The following is a 10,790-nucleotide window of genomic DNA, read 5'->3' as shown; positions in this document are numbered from 1 at the left end:
GAGCTTCAATTTCGCAGCGCGGATCCGCGCGAAGCTGCTCGCTCCTGATTGGCCCTTGCCGGCGTGAATGCGCCCCCCCCCCGTCAACGAGGGCGGCCATTTTACTAAGGGGCGGGGGGTGTGAGGGTTTAAAAGGCGCCTCGGCTCTATGCAAAACCTATTGCGTGACGTCACCAGCAAGCGATCTCGCAACGCGCGATCGTCGGAGCGGTCGGTCGGAAGTGTCCCTCCCCCGAGTAAGATGGCCGCCTTCAATTGTTTGGTTCACGTTGGTGACGTCACGAACACGTGTGTTTGTATTAACATGTGGGAGAGGTGGTATTGGTGGTAGTAGTGGTAGGGGGGTGTGTCTCGGCCCCTGTGCTGCTACGATTGAGAGGCAGGCCGTGCGTGTTGCAGGTGAGATGTGGCTGTTAGTGTTTAATCGCCAGCCTCTTTAACCCTCTGCTCTGAACGCGTTATTTACTCACTTGTGCCTCTCCTAAGGCCCCTTTTGTGTTATACCCGAAGGCCGTGAGTGCTTGCGTTGTTTCACGTGAAGCAGTTCATGTTGTGTTTTTGGATTTGACGTAGATTTATCGATTTGAAGTTATTTGTAGGTTAGCTGAAGTAGCAATTTAGCCCCTTGTCGCTCGAAGCGCTTGATATGCTTATCGATTACCGTGTTTACAATTACTGTAAAGTTTGCTTCTAAGTTTGGGTTACGAACTGCGTTTGCTGGATGATTAACCAATGCAAGGTTGCATTGTACAGTACTTGAACTATCACAGAGTTTAAATGTCATACTGTGCATGCATTGAAGATTATGGGAGAATTGTAGAGGTTTTGAATAAATTAAATTTTCTCTCATTTCTCCCCGATTTCGTGGGAAAAGTGTAAATTAATCCCCTTGTATAATTGGGAGGGTTTATTTTTAAATATATTTGTCATTGAGTAAATTAAGAACTCAAACACATTTGTTAATAACACCGCTCTAATAGGGAAAACAATAGACGTTTCGGGAAATAGCCTTTTCTGGTATGAAGAGCCATTGCCTGAATGTGTGACGCAGTATGACACTTTGTTTACTTGAACGAATCGATAGTTAAGTGCATTCCAGGTATCGCCTCTCATGCACTCAATGACAAATTGCACTTAGCGACAAATTTACTTAAACTATTCGACCTGATGCAAAAGGTTGTTGGTAATGTTACAAAAATAACAAGTTTTAATAATGGCACACAAAACTTTGTACAAAAAATCCCTTCAAATAATGTAGTTAAAGGACGACATGCTTTAAATTAGTTTCATGTTCCTCGTGTTGGTGGGTGTGTGTGTGCACACCCTGCCCCCATTTGTTGGGTCACCTCCCTGATTCAACATTTTCTTGCCGAGCAAACGTGACTCAGCACTCGCTGCTGTGTTTTATACGTGCAGGTGTTGCAATGTTGTCAACACAATATATGCTCAACGACCTGTTTAAGGCATCTATTTTTTTAAAGACTCGCTGCGAGTTTAGTCTAACCTGCGTTTAAATAAATGGCACTACTGCTACGGGTGTGTGGAGTTTAAGTGCCATGCCCTCGATTTTTTTAAATCTAGCCATCTCCATTTTATGATATAAAAACCCCACAAATCTATTGAAGGAATTGACTAAAGATTGAAAATACAACCCTCTTCACTTTGTACTTTGCGAATGTAAGCATATACACTTGATACACCGTACATGACTACGGATATGTGTATAACGTATTAACAAGAACAAAATGAGTTTCAGAAGTACACAGGCGAAAGGAATTTAAAACATCTGCGTAGATAAATTAGACGTTTTACCTGTATAACCTGATAAGGCCCTATCAGGTGGAGTGGTAAGCAGAGTGGTTCGCACATCAAGTTGTAAACTCAGTGACCAATGTTTGAATCCTAGCCACAACCAACGTCAGTGGCGAGTCGTATCTGAACAGATAATGTCCCTCTCCCACCTCTTCACTAATTTGTCTTGACCGGCGTGGTGAAGTATGGTAAAAACATCCCCCAAGATCGACACGTCATGGGGAGGCCTTAATTCATCGTAACAACAATCTTTCAAATGAGACCGATATTTAAATAAGTACAGTAGCCTTGTTCGTAACATCTCGGATGTAAATTTTCCCTAATTTCAGAACGTTACGCAGTGCAGAAAGGCAATCGAAGAAGGGACCATGGCTTGCACTGCGCAGAGCGTGAAACTCAACAGCGGCACTGCTATGCCACTCCTGGGACTCGGCACGTTTAAGGTAATAAGTAATATTAAAACAAACTTTTTTTAAAAATACGCTTTAATGAAATGTACCGTACTCGTAATGGAAGAACTCCACGACTCCCCATAACGTAAGGGACCGTGATCATTTACAGCCAACGTCAGTATTAACGTGGACAATTACAGCCAAGCCGAAACATAACATATAAAAAATAATGTTTTAAAATGTTTCTTATTGTTTGAGAGAATATAGTATTGTCATCAGTATGACATGAGTATACCAAGTTTGCAGTCGATACCACATTGGGAAGTGAGTAAAAATTGAGTTACAAGATTTGAGGATACAACAACAGACAGAGTGAGTTAAACAAAAGCGTGTAAAAATTACCTCCTTCAATTACAGGCGCTAGTAAAATGTCGACACAACTGGCGAAAAAAAATCTTGCGCATTTTGGCCCCGCTCCACAATTGCCACACGAGTGTGTCTCAGCTGTTTCCTTTGAGTCGTGGTTTTGTTCCTTTTTAAGTACATAGTCCCGCAGCGCTGCAGCCACCTATGACAATCTGGTGTGTGGTGGTGGTCACGCGAAGAGAGGCACGGTTAATTTGGTTCTTAGATATCCAGGGATTTCCAGAAAATTAGGACAAGTAATGTTAGCGAGCACCAATTAAGGCCAGCATGGCACTTAATAAGGAAGTGATGTGGCTAGCACCATACCCGACAGCCATTGTTACCCCAGTGCTGATGTTTACACACCGCATCAGGTACTCATTTTACGTCAAACTACGAGGCCTGATCATGTCACTTCCCTCTTATGTAAGCCAAGACTTGGAATCAAACCAAAGTGTGTCACACTTTACGAAATATATGCTCCATTTCTTTGGGCCTCAGTTGAATTTATAACCACCTAACGTGACAAAAATGTAATGGTACTTACTTATTTACATGGAAACATAAACGTTATTTTACTGCAGGTATTTAAATATTAATTCCCCACCCCAAATAATTACAGGAATAAAAAGTTGAATGAGGTCATTGCTAGACACGTAACAATGATATACTCTTCTTGCACGACCGACGTGACCCGCGTCCTTAACCGCGCGACTCGCAGATGCATGGTTACGAGGTGGTGTACGGAGCGCTAGCGGCGGCGCTGGAGCACGGCTACCGCGCCGTTGACACGGCTGCCGTCTACAACAACGAGGCAGACGTGGCGCGCGCGCTGCGCGAACTGCTACCCCGCCACGGCCTGACCCGCGCCGACGTCTTCATCACGAGCAAGCTGGCGCCGCGCGACCAGGGCCCTGGGGCGGCGGCCGCAGCGCTGCAGTCGCTTGGGAACCTGGACCCTGGCGGATATCTGGACCTGTACCTCGTGCATTGGCCCGGCACCCAGGGTCTGCCTGGCGAGGACCCGCGGTGTGTCCTGCTGCTGTTGACAATCGCACTCCTTGTTCTTGGTTGGTAAAATTGCTCAGTAGGGGTGAAAGGGGTTCGTCTTGGTTGCAAGAAATGTTAGAATTCAGGGTTGCTATTGGAATATATTTTTTTATTATCATGGTGAATGATAGCACCTCCAGTGGCTTCAGAGGTCATGTGAATACATTGCTTGCCACTTCAGTCGCTCTCTCTCGTTCTTGCTTTGTTGCTACCGTGGATAAATAAGCAGGTACTTGAAAAGCATCACCAATACTCAGTGATTCTGGGTTCACGTGACTCATTCAGCGACGATGCAAAAAATCCTTCAGGCTGTCACTTAACCTCTTTATTAGAAGTGCAAACGTAAATCCCAGATTTCATTAAATTACTAGCTATGACCAAGTCAGTTGTTACGAGTATTACTATCAGTATCACCTCTGTTAGTACAACTGCAATAGCATCGAATGGTATTGCAATTCTTACATTTTCAATTTGGATCCATAGTCTAAATGCGACCGTATATATCATGATGCTGTGCAGAAACGGTGGGCATAATTATTGTATAGAAAGAGGCAGCCTGTCATCGGCAGTGGGGAAAGAGAAAGGCCCTTGAGCTTGGACTTGAACAAGAGCAGGGGGTCAACAGCATGGATGGATGTGGGAAAGGAGTTTAAGCCTGTGGGGACAGCTAATGATCATTTCAATTATGGTATTTTCATACTTTTATCCGACACCAATAAAAAATATATGAAAGCGGGAAAATTCAGCTCTGACTTTTAAATATCTACTAAGTTAGGGACATGAAACACTCAACATCCATAAGCTGACTGTAGTACGGTACGTGTACGTTTTAAATGCGACAGCCTGAAGTGTTTTTTGCATTCGTAATTCTGTACGGCACATACGCTGCATGCTACATTGCACAAATGAGCAGATTGTGTATCATGCGATTCTTTGGTGTGTTTTGAAATGCTAACAAATAATTAATCTGCCCTCCTAGCGCCTAACACTCCATCCAGACGTTTGTTGTGAGAGCTGTCGGTGATTGTTATATTTAATCTTTTGTTTGCATAGCCACAGGACACCACGTACAGCAGGCCCAACCTTACCGTGACCCAGAATTCCCCTTGACACCACACAATGCAAGAGATACCACGCATGGTTTAAGTAGGCATGTGGCGATGCAACCATTAATTAATTAAAATATGATGAAGGCTCCCAATACAAACATTGACTCGCAATATGCAAATGGTGTGCTGTTATGTTTCGGCTAATGGAGACAACAAAAATCTACAAAATGAGATTTAAAAAATTAACCCGTAACAACAAAGTTTTTCACTATAAATCCTTTATATGCGTGGCATCGGTTTTATTTTATTATTCATTTCTGTTTTTCTTGAATAGAGTTTCATTTTTATCACATTGGTATTTTAAATTAAATATGAAATTTTTTTTTTCCTAAAAAGTGGAACATTTTGGAGAAAATTTTTTCACGAAAATAAATTGTCACGCACAACGAGTCTGTGTGCAAAATGTCAGCTCGATTGGATCACGGGAAGTGGGTTAAAAAACGACCGAAAGATTTGCACGGTCGTAAGCGCGCAAGCAAGCGAACTTAATAAAGGATTTAAAAATACAATACAACGGACATGGTAAAATGGAGACAAAAAAATACATGGTTGTTGAATCTTGGACCTGAATCAATTCATCAAAAGGCGGGTGTTGGGGAAGGATCGTTACACCACATGTAAATATGTATGTTGAACTTCTTTCGCATTGTATGTAGCCCACCGTGATAATCTAAGGTACTTGGGAAGGACAACAAACTAAACAAGCAACTAAAACTACATGGTCTGCTTCTCCAGCTGAAAATCTAATCCATTTTAGTCGATTAACCTACAAGCCTTCCAGGCCAGTGTTTTACTGCAACATTCGTTTAAGCAGCCAAACTCTGAACTGGTTTCAACTCTCTTGAGTCTTATGGTTTGGCTCTTGCCAGTCCGGTTTTGGGATTGTGCCCATGAGCTTCATGGAAGATCGAAGCCAGGGATCTTCTTCGTCAGATCCTTCATGAGATGTTTGCGTGCATAAATTGATTTTAATCCACTGATTTATGCATCATCGCATTTATAATAACTTTTTCTATCGAGCTGGTATCCTTTCCAGTTCGTTTAGCATAAAGACGAATTATGCACCGAGCACATCACCACATCTTTCCTCCGGACCCCTGGTTATAACAGAGTCTTGGGTTTGGCGGCAGGAACCAGGAGTTGCGGCGGGAGAGCTGGCGCCTGCTGGAGAAACTGCATGGCGAAGGGAAACTCCGTGCCATCGGCGTGAGCAACTACACAGTGCGGCATCTCGAGGAGCTGCTGGCAACGTGCTCCATCAAACCCAGCGTGTTGCAGGCAAGCAACCAGCCTGGCCCGATGAAATAACATTTTACAACTTCAATATTGCTGTTTTTTGCCAGCCGCTTGACGTTTTGGGTCACTGTTCAGCGGCCGTAATTTGGAAGAGGGGGAGGCAGGAAGGAAAAAAAGCAAGCACCAGCCAAGCTTGGCCCTCGGGGCGAGGAGCCCACAAGGGGGTGTGATGATTCACCCCTGCCGGCGATTGTCATGGGTTCACATGGTTATCCCTGCAGACATTACATTCACCACCCCAATGTTAAAACATATATGTTGCTTCTAGGATTGAATCGTGCTTCCACACCATGACGATTCATCGGATCATTAGGGGGTGTGAATTGTTACATCTCTACTCTCCACGCACCCACAGACTCACTGACTAGACGGTCAGCCTGGTGACCTCACAACAAGACAGTTGCACTTGTGGGCAAGAAAGGGTGGTTACAGTAGCAAGTACTATCAACCACAGTTGAATCATTTATACTGCCCAGTGCTGTGGCCATCTACTACTGGTCAGGTGACCAGTAGTTTTCTGACCTGTCTGTGCAGACCGTTTGAGTTATCTCCTCTGCATAGCTTTTCTCCTGCTATTCTGACTTCCTCCTTCATGCAAAACCGTAATGGAGGAACTGGTCCAACACCCCAGTGCAGGGCCCTCTTATATAGTCTTGCGACTAAATAAGGTAGTGTTGCAGAAACGTGGTCTGTTGGTAAAATATACAAGTTAGCTCCATCATAATTGCCACAAGTGATTTTTTCTTCCACATGCAAGGCACTCGTTAAGGAATTGGCCAAACATCTCTTTACAGGACCCTCTGGAAAAAAAAGTATCTACTCAATATGCTCCAAGGGCATTATCGTCGTGGTGTCTGGTTACTAATGTGCAGACCGTCCGGCTCGCAGGTGGAGTACCACCCACACCTGGTGCAGAAGGAACTCCTGGAATACTGTCAAGCACATGGCATCCACATGCAGGTACGAGAGAACTTCGTCTCAAAATGTTTCCGCCTTCAAAACCATCAGTGGAGGCCAAAATAGCCATTTATTTTTACCAGCGCCCAAACCCCTGCAAACTTACCACCGAATCGGCAACATCCTGTCAGCTGCTGTGTGTTTGTGGGAAACCTACCCCTACGCTACTGACCCACGCAACCCGTGAAAAAAAAATATGCGTGGGAAGAGGCTAATGTGGGCGACTTGGAAAAAGCCCCAATGACGCACGTTTTGTGGAGCTTGTGTAGCAGCGCGGTGCTTTGCACTGCCCACGAATAGCACTGTATACACGATGTTCCTTCCCATCCGTGCATCCAGGGGGAAAATGGTATGACCACATGAATAAATAAGGCAATGCTGAATTCCTTGCCATATGAAAGGTGTGACTTCCAAATTGGGGGCCACCACACATTCTGTTTAAACCTAATGCTGATAGTGTACACAGTCCTGTATCAATCCACTGCTGAATCATGGGGAATGTTCGATCTTACTTTTTACCATGCTGGCCAGTGTGGGTTGATTAAGAAGGTGAGGTCCAGAACTGTTTTGATAACTTGCCATTGATCACATGCTTCATAGCTCAGTGTCCTCACCACTGCGCCACCAATAATTTACAACCCTTCTGCCAATCCACTGCTGGATTTACTTTAATTTAAATCCAGTTACATTTTTCCTGCTGCCTACTTTGGAAAAGCGATATGACTCGGACCAGACCCAAGCGGCAGTGTCTCGCACGTAGCCGCGACATGTGTCTGTTTGTGCCGCAAGATAATTTCCTGAAACACGGCACGAACCCACGAAAACTCGCCATGAACTGATGACGTAAACGGAAGCGCTTGTGTCCACCGCACAGGCATACTCCTCACTGGGCATGGGCCACCTGCTCGGGGAGGTGACGGTACAGGAGGTGGCCTCCCGGCTTGGGCGTACACCGGCGCAGGTGCTGCTGCGCTGGGCGCTGGAGCGCGGCGTGGGCGTCATCCCCAAGTCGACGGGCGTGGAGCGTGTCGCCTCCAATGCCGCTGTCTTTGACTTCAAGCTCGCGCAGGAGGATATGGAGAAATTGGACGGAATGGACAAGCAGCTGCACTACTGCTGGAACCCGAACACCATCGCGTGACCGGTGCGACAAAGCATGACCTTTTCCATTCGTGTTTAACCAGGTGGGCCAAGTCCACTATTGGGAAGTATCGTCAAGATATAAAGTACTGTGCATAAACATAAATGGTTCTTCAGCTGTTTGGGTTGGACTCTTACCCCTTTTCCAACTGGGACATCTGAACAGTGCGAGTATTTGGTCCTCAATGTGGGTGGTTTATACCACTGGATATTTGCAAAACAGAGCCAGAACTAAACCATGCAACTCTGGGCTCAAGACATCTGAATGTGGTTCAGGATGGGCATGTTCAATCATTTTTGTGACGCCAGAGGCATGCTTCAGGAACAGCAGTGGAAATGCAACCTGGCGTCTCATGAGCCCTGCACCAGGCTAGCTCGGGACAGCCCCAGCACGGTTCAATTATATAGTGGAAAAGAGGTATCCATTTTTGTAAATGTGCCAGGGAGTTACTATTTGAAGAAATGTATTGATTATTTTTATGCCTGCAGTGATGCTTTTCAAAAGAAAAGTTATAGCTCTGTCAATGCACTGCTGGATCAAGGTCTCCCATGTAACGTCTGTCATTGGGTAATTTTTTTACCCGACTTCACCAGGCTGGTAATGTTGAATTGGTTAAGAATGAGACCTAGGGCCAATTTAGATATTACCATTTATTAGCCTTGGCTTGGAAGCGATCTTGAGTTGCCAAGTTAAAAGTGCAGTGCACTAACCACATCCCATATTCTTTTATCCATTAAAAAAACATGTTTAAAATGTCCTTGTATTGCTGTGACTAGATAATTGTGGTTTCGAGCATTTGGCTGCTATAAATTTCCACGTGATAAGCCACCTAATTGAGCTATCATGTGGGCAGGTCACTTCTGAAAAAGAGCTACATAGCTCAGTGGGCCTTACCTAGTAGAAAAAAGGTGATAGTTTTTAATTGTACAGTTAGGTGGTAGTTTGTGTTCATGCAGGGGCTGAAATTTTTCTCTGCACTGCAATGTAGCGCTGTGTTTTTGACATTCAGGGGAGTTCTTGGTAAAACCTCGGAACCGAGATGTCGTGCGCTATATTTGCCAAACGATTTTCATCCGTCTGCAAAATTCGACACGGTGATGCAAGATTTTTAAATTAACTCGAGGGGAAAAATATAAGTAAAGCCTTAACTCTAAAGCCGTGCAGATGTCGCCCATCCCAGTGATGCATTTCATTTTTGTTCCCAATGGCTTTCAAATTTCTCGAAGTTAACCTGTCAAAATTTAAATCTAATTTTTCCCTCCCCTTCAGAAATTCCAACCATGGCAGTGAAATCCCCGCATCGAATTGCGTTTTGAAGTCGTAGGTGCAACAGCGCACGCGGGTGTTGGCTTAGCGCTGCAGCATACGCACTTCCATTGCTCTCGGCTCCTATTGTGTGCCAATTTTAGGAAAATAAAATAAAAAATGAAAATCTACAATGTGCAATTTTTCCATTCTCGTTTTTGCTAAACTCAGGTCCTGCAGGGCGGTGGCATAGCAGAGTGGTAATGTGCTTGATGCTGAGGATCGTTGTTCGAACCCTGTAATCGCCCTGATAATACTGTGGGTGTATTAACCAAAGATATGTGCTGTCTGCTTCAGTGGACGTTAAAGAATCCTTGACAATAAAAAAAACGAGTGGATCATGTGTGCTGGCATTACGGTCCAAATTTGCCATACTTGTAAAAAAATAACCCATAAACGACTTAATTGGTAACGCCAAATGTCTGACTATACCGTCTGAAACGTGGTGCCTTAGGAATTGCCTTTGTGCTGAAATAATGGTGTGAACAGCAAGTGTACTCATGATTAATAAACCTTTCCGGCCCAAGTGAAGTACATCAATGGTTGAAATTTTAAATGAATTCCGAGCAGAATCCCGAGAGCTTGTGAAAAAAGAAACCCTCTGATTGGTTTGCTGCAATGAAGCTGATGGCAAACTGAAACACTTGAACTTCCTGCGGTTTGGCAGAAACGCCCAGGGCCTCGACAATGAAAACTGCCCATGCTTCTGGGCGGCATGGCCGAAGGGGTTAATCCTTTCACAAGTGCTGTCAGCATGATTTGCACAGCACCTTTTCAGGATCGTGATATTACTGTAATTATTATATATGGATGTTAACAACTTTTACAGTGCGACTCTAAATGGCAACAAATACCTAAACCGCACCACCGCTTTGAAGCACACCATGTGACCACCTTAATTTCAGCAAGGATGTACGTTAGCATAGTGCTGCCCGGGCCAAGTCTCAAGCACAATTAAAATTTCACACTAATTTCCTTCTTGCTGGGACGTTTTGCAGTTGTTACTGAAAAATGTGCAAAAATCAAATTAACGCTCTCCGGTTGCCTCGCGCTATATCGGTTGGCTGCCACAAACAATGGATGGTGCAATTGTGATGAACATTAGCGTGTTGTGGTGCTATTGACTTGAAGCATGACACAGGAAATTAAGGACAAATTTAGAGTTGTGGATGCCCCTGCCTCCACGCACCCCTTCAATACCATGCCTCTCACGTCGACACAGCATAGAACAAGCCAAGTGGAATTACAAATAAAATCACGGCGCGTTTCCATTCGGCGTGTGCAATCTTTGCGAGCCATATGTTACAGACCCTTGCAGATTGG

At 44.6% G+C, this 10,790-nt stretch overlaps 1 protein-coding gene across 2 annotated transcripts; it reads left to right on the top strand.

Moving 5' to 3' along the window:
• Nucleotides 1-321: 321 nt before the first annotated feature.
• LOC144943960 (glyoxal reductase-like) lies at nt 322-9,929 on the top strand. Of its 2 annotated transcripts, none has more exons than XM_078871874.1 (6): nt 322-399; nt 2,142-2,255; nt 3,331-3,638; nt 5,899-6,046; nt 6,953-7,024; nt 7,896-9,928. In XM_078871874.1, exons 2-6 carry the CDS (start codon nt 2,181-2,183, stop codon nt 8,160-8,162), a joined length of 870 nt encoding a protein of 289 aa, XP_078728000.1. In that variant the 5' UTR covers nt 322-399; nt 2,142-2,180; the 3' UTR covers nt 8,163-9,928. The 2 variants fall into 2 exon arrangements, with proteins under 2 accessions (XP_078728000.1, XP_078728001.1); XM_078871875.1 differs by lacking the exon at nt 322-399 and adding an exon at nt 445-513 and having other exon boundaries at nt 7,896-9,929.
• Nucleotides 9,930-10,790: the final 861 nt, after the last annotated feature.

The sequence above is a fragment of the Lampetra fluviatilis genome, chromosome 33 (assembly GCF_964198595.1).
Source record: "Lampetra fluviatilis chromosome 33, kcLamFluv1.1, whole genome shotgun sequence".
NCBI classification, from domain to species: domain Eukaryota; kingdom Metazoa; phylum Chordata; class Hyperoartia; order Petromyzontiformes; family Petromyzontidae; genus Lampetra; species Lampetra fluviatilis.
This window is presented reverse-complemented; position numbering and strand designations above follow the sequence as displayed.